Source organism: Anas acuta, chromosome 2, assembly GCF_963932015.1.
Source record: "Anas acuta chromosome 2, bAnaAcu1.1, whole genome shotgun sequence".
NCBI lineage: Eukaryota > Metazoa > Chordata > Aves > Anseriformes > Anatidae > Anas > Anas acuta.
In genome coordinates this window covers 62,939,372-62,959,363 of record NC_088980.1, presented here as the reverse complement: position 1 = coordinate 62,959,363, position 19,992 = coordinate 62,939,372, and the positions used below count along the sequence as shown (strand labels likewise).

The following is a 19,992-nucleotide window of genomic DNA, read 5'->3' as shown; positions in this document are numbered from 1 at the left end:
CTAGAAAAAGGCAAACAAGAACACAACAAAAATTAAAAAAACACCACCACAGAATACCCAAACAAAATTAGATACAGCTCTACTAGCAGCCCTACTGGTGATAAAGGGATGAGACAGCATAAAATAGCACTAATTACACATGGAAAAATATGGTAAATAGAAAGTGTTAACACAGCATGACTAAAGCCATCAAAATTAGCCAGGGCTCAGTTATACTCTTTTTTTGTTCTGAATGTGCCTGTGTATATGGCTGCATCAGCTGTGACCCAGCTCTGAGGCTGCAGGACAGACAGACGGCCTGGCTGTGCGCGGGCCCAAGCACACTGACCACATCTGTAGGAGCTGCATCTGCTCTGTAGTTTGAAGAGGCAGAGGAGTACTTGCAAATACTGTTTTGAAGCAAATTCTAGATACCCTATTTTTTTGTATTTCTTTTTAAAGTGCAGCATCTTTTATTAAGATTAAATTCTTGTGGGACAACCACTAACGTTTGGGGAAATACTCATCTTTAGGAAACCAAGAGGGAATGCATTCTTTAATTGAATGATACTTACTATCATGTCCCACTTGATTCAAGGCATTCAGATGTTACCAAAATAGCCACTGTCTCCCAAGAAACAGTTTCAACTCAGTCATCTTCAGACATGCCTCCGCTATTGGTCACACATGGGACAGGCTCCCCAGAGAAATAGTCACTGCACCAAGCCTGTCAGAATTTAAGAAGCGTTTGTACTGTGCACTTAGTCCCATGGTCTAAAATTTGGGGTAGACCTGTGCAGTGCCAGGAGTTGGACTCAATGATCCTTATGGGTCCCTTCCAACTCGTGATATGATTCTATTATTCCCTTTAGTTCTAGAAGAGGAAGCATACCTGCTTGCTGTACAAAAATCTCTGCCAAATAGCACGGCATTCAATATACGCTTTCCAGGTCAGGCTTCTTACTGTCATTAAAAGCAAAAGCAGGACAAAAAGCAAGTGCATCCACATTGTTTTACAAGAGACCATGTACAGCAAGGACAATACCTCCAGACTCATACTGGATAATTTCCTTTATACCAAAACACAGAAACGTGGCAATCAAAGGAGGAAAGAGAACACTGCATTTAGAAGCCAAATTTTCAAGCCATTACTGCATCCCAATTGAGCTTAGGCTTTGATAATGCCAATTAAGAGTTTTAAAAGCTAGTAAGACGCAAATTTCCTCAGTTAAAATAAGCTTCATTGCCCAGAGCAAAGCATATTCATTTGTAGAATTTATTAGTAAGCATCTTGAAATCGTGTATAATGGAAAAAAAGAAGACTAAGAGGATGTTCTAAATTTATAAAAAGGCGAGAGAGGCCTGAAATCCCCAAAGCTCTTAGACTTGCCCTAGCAGCGTAATTACTCCATGCTTGATATGGTCTTTGAGGGACTTCACAAAATGGGTTTGCCACTGGCTGCAGGAGCACTAATCCAACCATGTCATGCCTCAGCAGCAAACTCTGCAGTTCAGCTTTAAGATCAGGCAGTACACATAAACTTGATTTGTAAATAATGCAGTAACTATTTGCCAGTAAAGATGAACTTGGGGTGTATTATGTCACCACCTTTTACTAGTACTACATCTGTTGTTTCAAAAATACAAAAAATAGTGGAAGATCTGCATGCCCAAATGCTTTTTGAGCAGCAGTGGTAACTTAAACACCCCATTTTAAACAGCTGGTTCTGACAAAGCTTAATCTAAAACAGCAGTGAGCTATGTATTCTAGTCTATTTCCCTAATTTAACCATCTCCTGATGCTTAGGATGACAAGGACAAATGCCTGAATAAAAGAAAAAAATGCCCTTGGAAAGCTAGGTATAGCACCATGAAATCAAGCTTTATTAATAGTACAGATTTTTAAGAAGGAATGTCTTATCTTGGGCATCCCCCCCACATAGTTGAACAATGTAGACACAGGGGGATTTCATCAATGCCTTACAGCACATGGTTTCAGTGCACTAAACACAGGAGGCTTTTGCTGTTGTTTTTCTGTTTGACTATTTTATAACAACTTAATGCTTTGCAATCTGAGAGTATCAGAGAAACTATTTTTGGGTTATAGAGCTACATCCACCTGAAGCTATTTGAATTCAATTGGCCTGGCCTACTACAAAAGGATCAACAACAAATATGAGAAAACTCTAACCTGTAGAGCTGAAAGCTCTCACATCTTAGTGACGTTTCCATCCCACTTTTCAAACCCTGTAGCTGTATTTGGCTTTCCACTTCAGGAAAAAAAAAATACAAACATGCAAGACCTCGAGGATTCTGGGATTCAGACAGCACAATCATTTTTTAATGTTATGGTAGAGTACAAGTTTAAACTGAACTGTTGTTCTGTAGTCTCTCCGCTTTCAACATTCATCAAGGTTCTAATACACTTGCAGAAAAAAAACCCTCAAATAACCCTCTCCCTCACATCTGCATTTTCCTTACTCCCTCATGCCTATCTTGCAGTGCTCAGAAAACAGATGATCGCTGCCTACATTTTTGAAAAAATTTTTCCACAGCTCACCCTTGAAGGAATTGGGAGATGTGAGAGAGAAGGTAGGCATTAGTGCAAGCCAGTAGAGGTGTAAATGGAGGCTTGTTGCTAAGCAGGTGTCACGTGCTTCTGCTTACTGCAGCAGTACATTTAGTCACTGACAATTTATGTTCAGGTCAGGTTTTCAAACTTGCATCACCTGTTAAAGTTCATACATTTCCTTGATATTTTTTCCATTTTCAGCAATAATAAAACACATAGGTTTCTACAATGGATAATAGTCCAAATTGAAAATACAGTCCAAATGAAAGCATGTCACTCCTTTCTATAGACTCTTGCTTCATAACTCAGCCTACCAAGAATCCACGGATGAAATTTGCACTGCCACTGTTCATGTACCATTGTTACTCTGCTGCCATGTCTTTACTATGTGAGATGAGAACCATCTCTCCTCATCACACTCAATGAACTGCTCGTGTCTAGCTGCTTCTACACCCATGTATGTTCCAACCATATTCATAGTAACTGCCCATAAATAGTCTGGCGCTAGCTACCCCTAAGATGTTGCATTATATTCCCAAATCAGGAGGTATTTTTGGATATACATACTGAATAGAATTTCCCAAACACCACATGGAATCTAGCTTTTTGTCTTCAGACTAGTGTCTCAAATGCACAGATGACATTAGGAGAAGTTACATAAAGTTATTATTTATTTTAAAGGGATAAAATATATTTCAATACATAATTTGGAAATATTTAAGAACATCTGAAAAAGAAAACTAGGTTTAAAGGCAAAAGTACAAAAGTGGCTGGATGAAAACAGTTTAAGATAACAGAATTTAGTGTTTCAAGTGTGAATATACAACAGGAATAACAACAGTATTCCACTACTGCATGTGCAATAGTGGGGTAATGAGATAGTATTTCACTAAGCCAGTGAAAAGCTTTGACAACTGCAGGAACATCAACTGACTAGTTCTGCCATTTTAAATGATGGGTCTGAAGTATTCTTTTTGTCTGCATTTACGGACATGTCTATGGCAGGGGAGAAGATCCATACTTATGGCAAGAATATTAGTTGGTAGATAACAGCTTTATAGTCTTACAGAAAAAGCAATTTTATAATCTATTTCTGGTTCTCAAATCGAGTAGAATTCAAGCTTGTACAAATCATGAGTTCTAATACATAATGACATACGCAAACCTAGAACTAATTTTTATATAGTAGTCCTAACAAAAATATTCAAGACCTTTCATTTCTATCAAAGTGCAATGTACTGCATACATAATTCCATACCTGTAAACCATATAGCATACATGCATCCATACCAGCTTGGTATGAGAAACAGCATAAAAATCTAATACAAAGAAGTATGAACATTGTGCACATCTTTTGTTCTGACCAGAAGAAAAGGATATTGTGAAAGCAAGAAATACTTATGCTGCATGTTGTAGAATAAAGTTTGCTATTAACTACTTTGCCTGATCATTATAAGAAATGCTCCAACATTAAAATTCCTTCTTCAGCACCATCCTTCTGATATAACTCTGAGCTAATGTTTCTTTCAAGGAGCTGAGTTAACTAGTAAGCTTGTGTATTCACTAGCTTTCACCACCTTCCTCATTCCCCAGAAGTGCGATTTCCTCCAATAATTTAGTTATTTCAAGAAGAGAATGTACTTAGCCAAATAGACTTCCAAAAAAGGGAGTTATATAAATATTTAGCATATTTAGAAACAGCTAATTGCTTCCTACCACACTCAAAAGCTAGGAAAAAAGTTTTAAAACTCTTAAAGTGAGAGAAAAATACTGCATAAGAGTCCTATATAAAGGTATGTACTCTCAAATTTAAAGCTGAAGTGATCCAGAGAACTTTCCACAAATTTTCATTTAACTTTTTTCTTTGCGTAGTTCATGTGACCTTTTGCATGTATATATTTTCTTCATATTCCCCTTCCAGTGCTTAAAGCTTTCCAATTGGTTTATAGCAAGCATCAGGTTGCCACATACGAAGATCAACAAGAACTTGGTTTAGCTTTTGCATCCAAAGGTTACGCTCTTCTTTAGTATCAGCAGACAGCCAATTCCTAAAAAGCAAAGAACACAATGAGTTAGATGCCTTCCCCCATAATTTTTCTGAAAAATCTGATCTATGGAATCCCAAATAGCAGGGGAAAAACGAAATAAAATATTCTAGAATTCTGCAGAGTACTGCCAAGCTGTCTACCATTTCCACTTTGAGAAACGTCAAGTTCTTTGTTCTCAGAAGAAATAAATGGGACAGTAAGACAAAACATGATTAAAAGTGATCAAGACAGCTTAAGTATCATCCAGAAATCTTAGGATTTTAACAATCTTTGCATTGGCACGCCAAAGTTGTAAGGCTACATCATTAAAACCATCACACAGGGCAAGACATGGCCCCCCCAACACCCTCCCTCCCACAGCCTACACAAACCATGATTTTATCCACTCACTTTGTAACACAGAGTGTGTCCCTGCACTGGCTAACAAGTGTCTCTCTATCATCTTCCCTCTGCGGACGGACAGTTATCAGTTCAAAAGTGTTGGGACGGGCACAGAACTCCCTGTTGGCAGGTTCAATCTGACGATTAGTGCAGTTAGCCAAGTTTATCCGGCCCAAAGGATGCTGAAATTGAAGTTAATCATCAGTTAAGAATATTGTTCTGAAGACTAACTCTGAACATATGGCTCTGACAATCTTTCCATATGAAGTGAATTCCACCCCCCCACCCAAATAAATAGAAGTCTATTATTGCTCTTTTCAATGTGAAAAGTAGAATAGGGGAAGCAAGATAACAGACAATGAAATAGGCCCTGCTCTGTCACATACAATACAGTTAACAAATCCATCCTTACCAGAGGCTTAGACCAGAAAAATACATTCACCCTTTTCTTTTTTCCTTTCAAGAGAAACTTGCTTTTAAACTCAAAAATTCAGGAGTGATTGGTAATACAATCCAAGCCAATAGAGCAAGCTCTACTAAAGCCTACGGAAGGCAGGCACTTCAGGAATGTTTGTATCATTCTCATCAAAACCTGTAAATATATGGATTCACCTTCAAACACTCAACTAAGGCACTTAAGTGGAGAGTTCAGGTGCTTTAGCTCCCTCTGTAGTTAGTGGCTAGACCTCTTCAGGGAGCATTTCAGTTTTCAAGGCAGTTATTTCTTCCCACTGACTACAGAGGGAGGCTCAGCTGCATGCCTAAAGTTAGTTACAGACCTTGTCTCCAATTTATCACACCTACAAAATACCTCACCACGGAAACATCACAAGCAGTTCCTGGTTAGGAAAAAAGCTTGCTATTTATTAGTCATGTTCATTATGCTATTCCAGAGACAGTTAATACAACCTAGGTTACAAGAAAAAAGGATAGCTCCATCTCAATGAATATTAAGAAACAGTTCCCATAGATATACATATATACCCAATCTGAAAAGCTTATCTAAAAAACATATCATAATTTAAAGCCATCATTGTCCAACACTGGTATTTCTGAGCTATGTGCATCTTCGCATAATAGAACAAACATAGCAGGGGTAAGGAGAGGCAGGCATATAAGGATAGAGTTTAATATTGCTGTAGATGATAAAGAAGAGCACATCTATATTATTCTTTAAGTATACCTTTCTCAGTTACAGCGACAAGTCTGTAACATTTTTAAGAACAGAACAATCTAAGACAAATCAAAGCAGCTTTCTTGTGCACAAAAGCAGAACAGGAAGCTTTTTCTTGATAATTTTTTTGCCTTTTTAATTACAGTAGGCAGAGATTTTTCCTGTCTCCTGGCAAGGAAAGAGTACGTTGATACATTTTGGCATTGTCAACTACCAGCATATGGTCTTCCTCTGTTAGCAGGGAAGAAATTAAACTCAGGCAGCTGAATCTGCATAGAAGACCCAAAAGGACCAGAGCTCACCACAGAATTTGGGAAAGAAAGTGTTCTGCCAACAAAAAAGCAAAGGTTTAATGGCAAATTGCTTAAGTGAGTCAGAAAAAAAAGCCTCTTGAAAGCAACTCTTAAAAGCAACTGGAAAGATTTTAGTACACACTGCAGGAACAGGCTAAAGAGACAAGAAAGTTCACTTTACTGACAGATGAACCTCTGATTTGGTGCATTAGCCAGACAATACCATGAGTTTCTGCAAGAACTATTTAAACCTACCAGTTTCAGCTAGTGTGGGAGCTGCAAGAAAACAACTGCAAACAAGATAGTCTGTAATTACATCTATACTTTCACAATATAGAAGGATTTTCCAGTCTCATTCTTCACCACATTGAAAACTAAAGTCAGTGTTCGGTATAAAGATTAGGCCAGCTGGATGCAACTTGCTGTACAACCCTGATCGATTTCAATTAAGTAATCTCTAGATTAGTCTTTTGACAAATATAATGGAAAGCCATAAAACTAAGAGGAAAATTGAAAATGGATTTTCCTCCAATTTTCTTCTTCCCCACCAGATACGGTCAATTTCTAAGTTTGCCCTGGTTTAGGTCATATTTATGACAAGTCTCCTCCATTCCCCAAAAAAACTTTAAGAGTCTGAATCTCATGCTTTGCGTACAGTTACCTGAAACCTAAAGTATTTGCTGTCTTTAAAAGTGATCAGTGAATTGCATAGCGTACTACAGAACTTTATAGGCTTGATCTTTATAAACAGCATTACCTTTCGTTTTTCATCATCTGGGTACGTCCAGTAAGATATACAGTTTCCAGAAAGTACACACCAGCGCCTATGCCATGCTCCAAATCCACTAACATCTTCAAACATAGTCTTAAAAAAAAAAGGAAAAATATTATCACCTTCAGCTTGGTCTGTACTCAGCTATTTTCCCTACAGAGTGGGTCTGCAAGTACAACCCTTCATTGCAGTAAACTTAAAAGCAGGAAAAAATATACTGGGAGAAACTTCTATTAGTATATTTTCCAGACAGTGTAGAAAATGAGCTTACACTATTACTCTTAAGTTTGCAGCCTTCAGCTCAAAATGCACCTATCCCAGCTACTTTAAATGACTAGATTTTAATACTGACCATAGTAATCATTCTTATCATTTTAATACAATGGAGGGTTATTTATAGAAGATACTTTCTGCAGAGTTCACAAGACACGTACTAGTATAACACAAATTATTATGATTAGGTATATGAGTCATCTTTGACTTACAGGTCAGGATTACGAAGTGTATGTCTGGCTATTCTGCAGGCTACATTCAGGAGTCCAGTCAGTTTAAATCAATTTTAATTGTTTGTGTTGGCAGTTTATTTTATTAGATGCTGTATTACATCAATTTCAAGGCCCATTTCCTTGGTATTGAAATGGAAAGTTTAGTATCTACCTTCTATCCCTGATCCCTCTTGAACTTACACAGAACATTTTCTTCCAATTAAATTAAGTGTTGCGTTTTCCCCTCTTTGTAATTCATACTATATATTTTTAATGGCACAGGGTGTTTGCAAACCCTCACTCTGAAAAATTTAATATGCACACCATTCTCCAGGTCTCACATATTGTATAGTAAAAGTAAACACATACTTTATAATCCATGCACAAAAATATGGGATAGCAAACAATCCTGTTAAATGTTTGCATCTAATCAAAGTTGAAGAGACTTCATTACGTAAAAGGAAAGGAGACAGAACTGCTTGAAAAAAAAAAAGAAATTTTGCCTTATGAATACACTAGAGTAACAGTAAAGTTTAATGTTTTGCTGAATTATTTTCATAGCACATTTACTGCCATCTGATGGATACAAGCTTAACAGCGCCATCCATTAGGCTCAGGTGCTCTTTATGAAAGTCCAGCTTTAAAAGACAGAACTGCTTAAGATGTTTCACAAAAAGTAGCGTAGCTTCCTTGTTAAGTTAAAGTATGTTCAAACAGTGAGGAAAACCTCTTTTGATAGAAATAATTTTTACAAGACCAAAAAGAATCCAAGATACCTTGTAAGAGTTTCTGGCAGGGAAATTAGAATCTCATCTCATGACACACAGACTACAGCAAAAAGGGAGTTAACTCAAGTTCAGAGTAACAGGGAAACTGTTTACAATAAAAACACACCAACGAAAATTTTAGTAAGAGGCAACAGTACTAAAGATAGCTTTAATTTATGCTGCCTTAGAATATAAACTAGGAAAGTGTGGGGATTTAGTTCAGGAAGAAAAATCTTAGTTAAGATTCACTACCACAAATGCATGTGTGAAGTTAAAATAGTGACTATATTTAGTAAGACTTATTTCCGAGGAAGGAATTTGAAGTGAATATCTTACCAAGAACCCTTTTTCCTCCACAGAAGAGTCCACTTGGCATTTTAACTTTAGATAAATATGACCTTCCAAAGGAGACAAAACAGGAACCTGCAAAAAAGTAAAACAATTAGTCATTTGATTTTGACACCTCTCAACATCTACTCTACCAGCTCAAGCAAGTCACCTGCACCAGAAAGTTAGCACTGTCTTGTTCTGAGGATCCGCAGCCAGAAAGCAGTGATCAAGCAGGACAGTAATAATCAACAATTCTTTCAAGTTCATTGACAAGCTTTAAGATTTATTAGTTTGCTCAGGATATATGCACAAGCATACCTCTGTCTAGAAGCAACAGGCATGTTGGATGTTGGTTATAAACCAACAAGCAAGGTTAAAAAAAAACACATGGCAGCAGTCCACATCCTACAAGCTTCTGCCTCAGTTTGACATTAAGCTGCTTAAAAAACAAAGTGAGTTTAAACACGATTGGTACTTGGATGACATAAGCATTTCTGGTAGATACTGATGTTGTAGTGCCTATTCAGAAAAATATTTGTACAATAAAACAATGCCTGGCAGGAGAGAAAGTAAAAGTAGCTCTTGACTGTCACTCAAGGTGTGTGACAGTCATACATATTCCATCAGGAAGTGTTACAAACACTCCAACATGCAATAAAATACATTTCTAAATGAGGGCCTTAAGGAATTTTTATCAATTCCCCAATTTTGTGTGTTCTGGATTCCTTTCTATTTTGTGTCAGACAGAAACACTTACTTGGATTATGAAGAGTTTACTAAGAGTTGTGTGACAGTAAAGTAAAACTGTTGTATAGCAAATTGAACATTTCAGTTATGCAGAGCCTACAACACCATCACTAATTAAAAAAGGTCTCAGAACATCCTCCTGTACATGTAGTGTATGCATTACATTCTAGTCAACAATATATCCCTTTCGAAATGAAGTAGGGTGAAAGTAGTGAGAAGAAAGCAATATGTTGAATAAATAGCTAAATGAAGAGAAAACTGAAGTCCATGACTAGCCTAGCTTGCTTTCTGGTATGGTCATTCATATATACACCATAAAATTGGCTTACTGTCAAGGAAGATAATCTGCAATAAGACTCAAGATAACCCTCAAAATTTTGCAAAAAAAGTAATTTTCTTAAGAGAGCTTGAATTACAAGTAGAAGGTGATAGGCATTAAGCTTACACCTTAATTTTGTGAGAAAACATATAAAATCCTTTTTCTTCCGAGATCCACGCAGAGTTAGCTACATAAAGCTATTTTCAGAGATTAAAGAACAATTACTTCTTTTAAGCACATTAATTTACATAATTCCTAAAACCCCAAAAATACGTATACCAGGCAAAATATTTCAACTGCGTATTTGTATACAGATAAGAACCTCATTTTGATGGGCTTAATACTTTTAAAACTTTAGTCCTTTATGATCACTTTTTGCTTAAAATTTGCTTAAAAGTTGTATTCAAGCAAGGTCTTGACCAAATAAGGAAAAAGATTTAGCTCCTGAGCAATGTTGGTTTTCTTCAACAAGTTGAGTTAAACCAATATTTAGGCTGCTAGTGGATTTTCTATCAATCTCTGTCAACACAGTTAAAATTGGCTAATAAGTTCCATACAGCTCAACAAGAAACTGGCTTAAATTTCCTGGCTAACAAATTTTCAGAGAGACACTGATACATTTTGAAGAGAAGCCCTTGTCTAGTCAACTAGGAAGACAAGAGACAAGCTAATTAAGGAAAAACCCTAGGGGTCTTAACTGAGTTCTGTCAGCATCCTTAGCATTATACAATACAAGAAGTCAAATTCTTCGTATTTCTTTTTTTTAAGATTCCCAGCATCTTGTTATAAAAAAAGTGCTTACAAAGACATTAAGTATTCATTAGAATTTTTAAGAACTGCAAGAGAGTAGAGGGCAGACAGATGTAAGCAACATGCATCAGGAAGCAGTTTCCTATTTAGTTATAAACTAAGCAATCGTAGCAACCTTGTCCTGGAACATATAGCTCAATAGTTCTCTTTCCTCCCCTTCAAAATTCATCTAAGGAAAAAAGAAACACGCTCAATGTGGTCAGTACAAGGTTAAAGGTTTTTTTTTTTTTTTGGGGGGGGGGGAGGGGAAAGAAGTGTTACATGAGTGAATTTTGGTCTGATCTACTCTGAATTTTAGCTGTGCATGACATAACTGGGAAGCATGAAACTCAAAACCCATTGAGTTGGCAGTTTATTTCATATTAGAAATGAGTGGAGCCAAGTTTAAGAGCAGCTGTTCAGTGCAAGCACAGGCCACAGCAAAACTGAAGCTTTGCAGAGGTCATAATTTCACGAAAAAGCTAACTGAAAATCTTATTCACAACTGTTTAAGTCATGCACCTGGAAGAAATTAACCAAATCACATTTTCATGTTTTCTCAAGAATCCTATTTGAACATTGTGTTTATACTATATTTTACTCATCCAGCCCAGTGTTCTGTCCTAAAGAGTAAACTAAAAAGGCTCAAATCTACATTGCCAAGTATAAAGTAAAAGCTGTTTTCCATGACACCCAGAGCAATGGGTTTTCAATAACCAAGTCACATGCAAAACGAGATCTGTGTGATCTATGAGATCTGTCTTGGTAAGGGGAATGTTTGTGCTGTAGAAACAAAGCTGCTACACAAATAGTAACAGTACAATTCAACTATATGGTCTGCAGACTGTTTCAGTAAAGGAGTCTGCTTCTATACATATAAGTAAATCTGAAGAGCAAATTTGGATTATTCTGATCTCATTTTTAATCTTGTGCACAAGTCATCTCTTGTCTGAAGCTATAATTGCAATACTACTATCATCACAATAAGCTAATTAGTCTAGAAGAAAATTTCTTCTGACACTGCCATTTGGATAAAGTTGCAATTTAGTACTAGTACAATCTGTTGCAGCTTCAAAATTAATTTAAATTAGCTTAGAATAGCTGCTAGCATAAACACCTATTAAAATAACATTTAGGTGCAAGATGTTATAAGGTTAGAGTTTACAATGAATGCAAGAATGTTTTTTTTTTTTTTTTTTATAACTTTTAATGGTAAGAGCCAATACACATTGTTTAGACAGGGAACTAAGGTATAAAACTTGATAATGGCTCTCAAAAAATAAAGATAGTTTGTTTTGACAGATTTAATTGGGATGAGAGAAGAAACTTGTACTCCTAAAGAAACTTATACTCCTAACTATATTCACCTGGGAGTAACTTCATTATTAAACATACTAAATATACTTAGATACTTAATAATACAGTATTTAATATTTGATAGTAAAAGCAACAAGCAACATGAAGACTATGTACCTGCATACATTAATTTTGTCAGTAACAGCAATCAGTAACCAAACACATTCACTGTCTTTGCACAGATATACCATACGTTGGGCTACAGAGAAGAGCCAACACCTGTCATAACAAAGTTTTTTTTCTGTTGCATCTCAAAAAGACAGTTCAGTCATCTGAAGTTAATACAAGTAAAACCTGTGTATGTTTATATAGATACATACATGCACACAAACATTTATGTAGTGATTTCATTTCTAGAGCAGTAATTTTGCCTGGAAACAGTGAACTCAGGCTCATTCATTTCATTCTAATGGTATGTGATTATCTTTAGATTGGTAAACAGTAATTTCCATTACCTTTTCCAATGCAAATTTGGCATTTCCTACAGAAGACAATGATAGCTTGTGGGATCCAACAAGGATGAAATTAGTAGTGCGTACTGCATTAGGGCCACCAGGACTGGCCATGGCTGTGGAGAAAAGTTCAAGGCAAGTTGTAATACAACATGCAACTGAGATGCTGCAGTGTGTAAGTGGCCACATATGTACTACCGTATAAATGCCCTATTCAGTACTCCAGAAGCACTCTTTGCAGTACAGCCCAGCAGCACATTCAGACAGGATCTTTATATACCCCATTGCTCAACAGCAGACCTTTTTTGTTTTTGTTAAAAAGCTTTGAAACATTTGCAAAGGATAAGATAATTCACTTTAAGAGATGTGAGGGGGACAGTGCACGCTCTAGGGCATACCACAGAGCACACATACTGTGCAACAGGGACTTGAGAAGAAGTCAAGAGATTTGGAAGTCAACACACTGCAGTCTTCCAGAACTCGCATGCCTGCATTTCTGTACCAATAGAAACAAGCCATATGGCTTAGACACAGGGATCAGACTAGTTGCAGCAGCATTGTAGACATCTCAGTTAGCTCATGAGCTCCTTATTGCTACAATTTTGTACTAAAGCTAGCTCAAGTATGTCAAACTTAAAGTAGGCAAATGTATAACCCATTTTTAAGTGGTCAGAGAAACTCATAGATGCTATTCTCCTTCTTCCCAAGTGTCAGAAAAACACGTTAAAAACACTACATAAAAATACTTGATAATCTGTTCATATTTTCAAGAATCTCCAAGTTTTCTCTATATTACTTTGTTGATATGAGGCTCTAGTTTACATCTTAAAATTCATCTGATTCCATCACTTCAGGAACAGAATTTAAACTACAGTATCTGGTATCAGATGCATGATTTTGGTTTTGCAAAGAAGTTCCAAAAATAGTAACTTAGATATAATATTTAGCAATTTTAACTGGCAAACTGGCCTAATTCTACATTCGTTAAATATAATTATCATGGTACAAGTATCATTTATTAATACACCACTTTTGATAGTAATGTTATTATTTATCTTGATATAACATGCTTAGATTCTGCTTACCTGGAGTAAGAAAGGTGCTTTTCTAGAAAGAGAGAAAAACAAAAGCTTAGAGGGAAAATAGTTTGAAAATTCTACAGAACGCTAAGATACATTGAGAGAAACTAGATTTGAAGTAATTGAAAAAAATGAAATCCAGATAAACATGTACCAACTGCATATTTCCAGCATCATCTATTCAGAGCTATTACCTATTTCTTGAGCTGATGCTGAAGACTTTGGCAGAAAGCTGCACAGTTTAGGTTCAAGTAAGGGACACAAGAAGCCTGTTATAGGCACAATCTTATTAAGTATGGGAATACAGCCTTTGGAAGTAGTCGTATTTAGAGCCTGTTACAATATTACATTCATACTTACCGAGGTAATAGATGTTAATAATCTCTTTGGAGTGATAACCTGCAAAAAAGAAAAAAAAAAGACACACAATGAATGCATTTGGATTTCATGGTACTTACGTTGTCCATTACATTAACATGAAAATTAGACTTTAAGGCTTATCATCTAAATCAATTTTGAAAACATACTAGCTCTTTTTATAAGTCTTGTTTTTTGAACCCAAAGTGACTGTAGTGACTTTCAGTGGAAAAAATACTATGCATCAAAGATGTACTGCAGAAAAGTTTATACTAGTCTATCGCATACTTAACATGTATCTGAGAAAGCAATGTTGGTAGACCTTTTTCTTTTTTGCAGCATGGCTTCAAAGTTACATTTGTCTATTAAAGATAGATATTAACAAGTACAGAGATGTTCAGTGTGCTACTGCTGTACGTTATCTATACTTCCAGGTGAAAGTCCCCAAGTTTGAAATGAGACTGTATATTAAAAATGAACTAGAATTATGTATGCATCTATTCTTGAACCTGAAAGACAAATATAATAATATTGTCAAAAAGCAGCTACAGTATGCCATCAGCCCCACATTAGCTACTACCTTGAGTGCCACAAAAACATTCAGTATTAAGTGAAGATTTCTGTGAACTAAGACACAGGATAGAAAAACCCCAGACTTCAAACTGGTTTTATTGGGGGATAGGTGGAAGCACATTTTCACTGCAATATGGAAGTAAAAATTTAAGGAATGTACTGTTCTCAGAGACAGGATTTTAAGCATTCATCCCATTTTCTTTGGAGAATGCTCAAGTTCCTCATTTTTACCATGAGACATCTTAACAAGGAGGAAATGGGACCTAAAACTGTCAAAGCACTATGTGCCCAACTGTTGGAACGGCAAGCAGAAAGTCACCTCCAGTGAGGTGCTAGCTTGTTTTGGGTCACAAAGCCTTAATGAAGCTTTTTAATGAAGCACGAGCAGTTGAAGTGTGTGTGCTATGAAGGCTGAAGCATTTACTTCCAATGCACTATTAAAACTTTTGCTTTAGAAATAAGCACCTTATAAGCTTTTACTTAAGGCTGGAAAGAAAAAAAGCATTATAGTTGATCAATAGAACTTTTAAGACAAATCAAACTGCAGGGTAGGGCATACTGACTTATTCTCCATTTTACTTAAATTCCATAAGGGTAAATCGTTATCAAGGGCAACCACACTTATTAAATAAAAAGTCTGCAAAGCACAGCATTTTGCAGAATTAATAAGACTGTCTCCCCAAATGGATTTCAGATTCAAAGTGCTGAAGGTCCAACCCACTAATAGCTGCAGGACTCTTTAACCCATCTGTTATTGCAGATGTTACATAAAAGAACAAGAAGAGTGAAAGCAACAGATTGTCTAAAACTATTAGTCAGTTATCCCTGAAAACTGCAGTCATCTTAGTGTACCTTCTGTTGAAATACAACATAGTGATTTTCATGTTCCATTTACCTTAGATTTGTTTGCCTTTTTCCTTTTATCTGTGCTTGCAACTTCTTTTCTCTGCACCTGTAAGGCAAGAAGGTATTAAGAAAGCATGACACATCATTCTCCCTTATGTATTCTCTTGACAAAGACTGATACATACCAAACTGTAAACTTCTAGATTTATTTCAAAGTCATTTGACACATCATGCCTAAAAGGGAGAAGTGGAAAACAAGTTAAACTGCAGACTGCAACAAAGAAGGCTTTTTTGTTGTTATTAAGCGTTACTCATTGCTTCTTCCCTCCTCCTGTTCCCTAAAACTCTGCAAGGAGTAACTAGGAATATCTAGGTTCTACTCAAAGAAGCTTAGTTTGACTATTGGTCAGCACTACCACTCTTACTAGTAAGCCCTTGTTTGTTCGTTCCTACAGGTCAATAGGGATGTCTGAAATCCTTTCACTTCTGCAATACTACTCCCCAGTGCAAGCATCATTGCTATTCCTAAAACCCCAAGGTTTACTACCTCAAGATGCTTTCTAGAACTCCAAGAACAAAAGTGAAGAAGGGTAAGGGGTAAAAAGAATACATCTACCATTTCTCAAAATGCACTCCTTCAGTCCACTGCTGGCCCACATTTCCACAAAGAAAGACTGCTTTCTAAATGAGTGTACTGGACTTTAAAAGTGAAGTGTTTTTTGTTGTTGGTGGTCTTTTTTTTTTTTTAAAAACAAACCAGCCATTTGAATTTACATTCTTTTAGCTAACGTTTGAGAACTGAAGCTTTAGTTTTAACAATACTATTTTTGAGATACCAAAACCAAATAGCTATATAAAGCGTTAGTTGCTGCAGAAGAAACACTATCTCAGAGAGCAATTTATTCATCATTAGAGGTTCTAGGGGCTAACAATCATAGAAAAAGCAATAGACAAATTAGCTGATGAATGTTGGAATAAATCTAGATTACTCTTTTCAAGAGTACATTCTAGCTATTTCTTGAGTCTAGAAACACTCATACCACAAGGCCTCACCCTATTTTTTTGCAGAATAAAGCATTCTTATATAAAAATGTTATTGAAAATATTCATATATGCTCCATCAGAGATGGAACTGGCTCCAGAAGTGTCTTTACACTTATACTTACATAGTAAACGTTGTAGTAAAAGTAAGAGCATCTCCAGTCAGGGAGCTGGCGGTGCTTGCTAATGGAGTTGCAACTACATTTTCTGCTCCAGATCTCAGTATTATCACATAGTAGTAGTTTGCTGCTTCTGTAAATATATTTCAGATTTAGATGGTTTTGTTAGCAAAAGTTGTCCAAGTATCTAAAGAAATCTAGAGTACCACACTGCCATTAAACATGCCTCTGTTTCATTCCTATTCCAAATTTGTATTTACTTGAGATACACTTAAAAAAGTAATTCTGAAAACAAGTTATTTTTCCTAATGTGTCCACTACTGAAGTCATCTTCACAGAATTCACAAGTGCATTATGGCCTGGTGCATCTCAGGCCAGACCTACACTACCCAGTACATAAGAGGAAGATCTTTCAGTCAGACTGAGAAATTAATCTTAGTTCATTATTCCCTAGGCCTACCAGCTTAACCACACATCAGCTTTTACTTTTTTTTTGCCCATTCGCATAATTTTCAGTCCTGTGAATGAGCTTGTTGTCCAGGCAATCAATTTCCCTAACTTTGCACATAAGGAAAAAGACTACAAGAGCATATCTCAGTAGTGTCAGATGACTTGAAGGTTTGGTGTTTGTGCACCAAGTTGATGCATTGCATAATGTCACGTTAAAAACAAAACAGCTTGGTTGGTCTGTTACATAGGACAAGTCAGCTTTCAGAACAAGTGGTCTGCAGTCCAGTAAGCATCAGTTTGTAAGCTTTATAGCTGACATTCTCTTTGGAGATAATGATACATAGAGTTTGTTCTGGTGCACAGTATATAGCAAATGCTGCACTTCCAGAATACAATTTTGATGACAAGTAATTCTTAGTTGTTTGTTTAGGCAATTCAGTTGCAAGAATTACTGAAAATAAACTTTTGTAACCATTAAAGAGATTTTTCTATAAACGCAGATAAATTCTCTCATACAACAAAAACTATACCGGTGTCAGAAGGTTAAATGGAAATACCAGACATAATCTATGTTTTTTGTAATATAAAATATATTTTTAATATCTTCAAATATGTATTTCATAGCATAGTTAAAAAGAAAGCAAGAAATGCTACATATGAATTCATAAGAAGTTCTGGAAAAAGTATTAAATAAGAAATGTCCAATGACTTTTGCTCTCAAATTTTAGTGAAGTAAGAAGTATGACCCTGTTAGAACCCAGCTACAATCAAGTTTCACATCATTACAAAAAAAGCACTTATTGCAGCCGTGCAGATTCTTTAAACAATCACTTGACAAAGAAGCTTACTAAGGTCCAGAGACTATCCTGGAACAAAGATATTCTTCTCAGAAGAGTGGTCAAGCATTGGAACAGGTTGCCCAGGGAGGTGGTGGAATCACTGTCCCTGGGGGTGTTCAAGGGAAGGTTGGACATGGTGCTGAGGGACATGGTTTAGTGGGTGACAGTGGTAGTAGGATGATGGCTGGACCAGGTGATCTTGGAAGTCTTTTCCAACCCTAATGATTTTTATGATTCCCAGATACTATTCCAAAACAAAAGAAAAAATACCCACCTTAATGACTTAAATATAGCAGATAATAGATAACTGATATTTATAAATTAGAGTATTTTGGGGTGTTAACAGGACAAAAAAAAATATTTAGTCACTGTTTCAGAGTACCTCAGAAGTCAGAATTTACATAATGATATTTAGTACTAGACTTGCATCCATGGAAAAATCCCAAGGCAGTAAGAAAGGCCTAAGTTTTACTCCCTTCCCAACAAGTTAGAAAAATAAGTTTCCATGGTTCTTTAAGACTGGGCTGGGGAAAGTCACTCTAATGTCTTTTGAGCATCACAAGCCAGAAGATGATGACACTAAGGAGACCAGGTGGAAAAAAAAAATATATTGCAAACTTAGCCAAAAACAGACTGATTAAGTGTACTTGCTAAGTTTTCTATTGCACCCAGAGTTCTGAGGAGCACCAACACACAGGACTAGAAAAAAAAGCAAACAAGAAGAATAAAGCAAATCTGTGTAGGAAAATTGGGAAAACACTGGAGAGAAGGTGTGTAACTTTCAGTTGCTACTCTTACCTGGTTTTTGAACTGTGCCACAAACAAAGTCTGCTTTTAGAGGTAGACGCATCTCTGAAATAGAAACAGATCCCCTGGATGGAGTAAACTCAGAAGATGTGGAAGCAGCTTTATTCCTTTTAAGAAGAGGTCCCTCACTCTTCAGTTTATTTAATTCTTCCAACAAAGCAGTTCTCTTCTCAGCTGTGTAGAGAAATTCATGAATTGTAGTTGTAAGAGGGTAAGTAGTACTGAACATAAACTTTTTTTAAAACCACAGGTATGCAAAATGCAACATAAATGTTAATCACCTTTCAAAGAAGTAGGAATATTTGGGACAAGAAAGATCAGAAGTATTTCCCTGCCTACTGTAAAAATTGAGACAATAGATGTTCTCGTCTCTTTTTCCACATTAAGAGCTATAGATAGGCAAGTAACATCATAAATGGATTTTTTAGACTACAGTTCTGAGTGTTCACACACTAAAAAAATCTGACTTGCATCTGAAAACCTACTTGCAAAGAGAAGTAGTCTCTCTGCTTCCGCTTCCTCTTGAGACCCTTTTCCATGTTCTTCATCAAAACAGCAATTCAGAGCTTGGCTGGCTTGATAAATCACTGTCTGCTGCATGTTAATCTCATTATTAAGCTCCTATAGTAAAACAGGGATTGAAATAATTAGAAAGAAACAGCTTTACAGTTATGTCAAAAAAATGAAGCTGAATGCCTTGAGACTTAGATTTCGGCTATGCTTTGGAAAAGTTACAGAAGTAAACCACAAAAAACCTTGCAGCTTACAGTTTTACTTCTGCAAACAAATAATTCCAGCTCAACTTTATTCTACCCCAGAGGTAATTTAAATATGGTGGTGAGTATGTGTGTTATATCCGGGATAGTCTTCCGTTTGACCAGTGGCAGCAGCAGCTAAACAGAAAATCAGCAGCATACACGATGAGGCACCAGTGAAGATCAGAACATTGCCTACTGAAAGAACGTGGCTGTGAATCCTGTCTGAATCAGAGACGACAAAACATAATTCCCCATCCTCTTTTCAAAACAATGTCTTGTTTTCTTCAGACAAGTACTTTATAGCGTGATCCTATTAAAGGATGCATTAGCTCATTAAGTTATGTTGTATGATCCCATGCTATTAAGCCTTTACGCACGACAACCTAATTTAACATACTACTTGAAACAGCAAGTGTTCTGGTCATTTGAAGGTTGAATTAGGTTAAGAAATATTACATCAGCAGAAAGATTTTAAAAACATTAGATACCTGCATCTTCTTTTTGATATTGATTTGATCAGATGGCCCATTCTTTTTTGTTTCTAGTTTGGAAGCAACATCTTCTTTGCGAACAATGACTTGCTTTATTGAAGGATGATCAATTTCTTTAAGTCTTTGAGATCTATATGCATCAACACTTTTAAAACAAGGAACAGCGTT

General features: G+C 36.3%; 1 protein-coding gene across 2 annotated transcripts in view; it reads right to left on the bottom strand.

Moving 5' to 3' along the window:
• Positions 1 to 3,204: 3,204 nt before the first annotated feature.
• The window catches only part of ANLN (anillin, actin binding protein), a 28,739-nt gene continuing 11,951 nt past the window's right edge, over positions 3,205 to 19,992 (bottom strand). The window contains exons 12-23 of one of the 2 annotated variants that reach the window (XM_068670437.1): positions 19,822 to 19,969; positions 19,061 to 19,196; positions 18,567 to 18,749; positions 16,486 to 16,612; positions 15,505 to 15,553; positions 15,369 to 15,425; positions 13,894 to 13,942; positions 12,468 to 12,592; positions 8,808 to 8,894; positions 7,205 to 7,312; positions 4,990 to 5,162; positions 3,205 to 4,599 (exon numbers count right to left, since the gene is read on the bottom strand). In XM_068670437.1, the coding sequence (XP_068526538.1) occupies positions 4,476 to 4,599; positions 4,990 to 5,162; positions 7,205 to 7,312; positions 8,808 to 8,894; positions 12,468 to 12,592; positions 13,894 to 13,942; positions 15,369 to 15,425; positions 15,505 to 15,553; positions 16,486 to 16,612; positions 18,567 to 18,749; positions 19,061 to 19,196; positions 19,822 to 19,969 (1,366 nt within the window). In that variant the 3' untranslated portion in view covers positions 3,205 to 4,475. Of the gene's footprint in view, positions 4,600 to 4,989; positions 5,163 to 7,204; positions 7,313 to 8,807; positions 8,895 to 12,467; positions 12,593 to 13,794; positions 13,943 to 15,368; positions 15,426 to 15,504; positions 15,554 to 16,485; positions 16,613 to 18,566; positions 18,750 to 19,060; positions 19,197 to 19,821; positions 19,970 to 19,992 lie in introns of those variants that run through there. The other variant, XM_068670436.1, reaches the window with a different exon arrangement.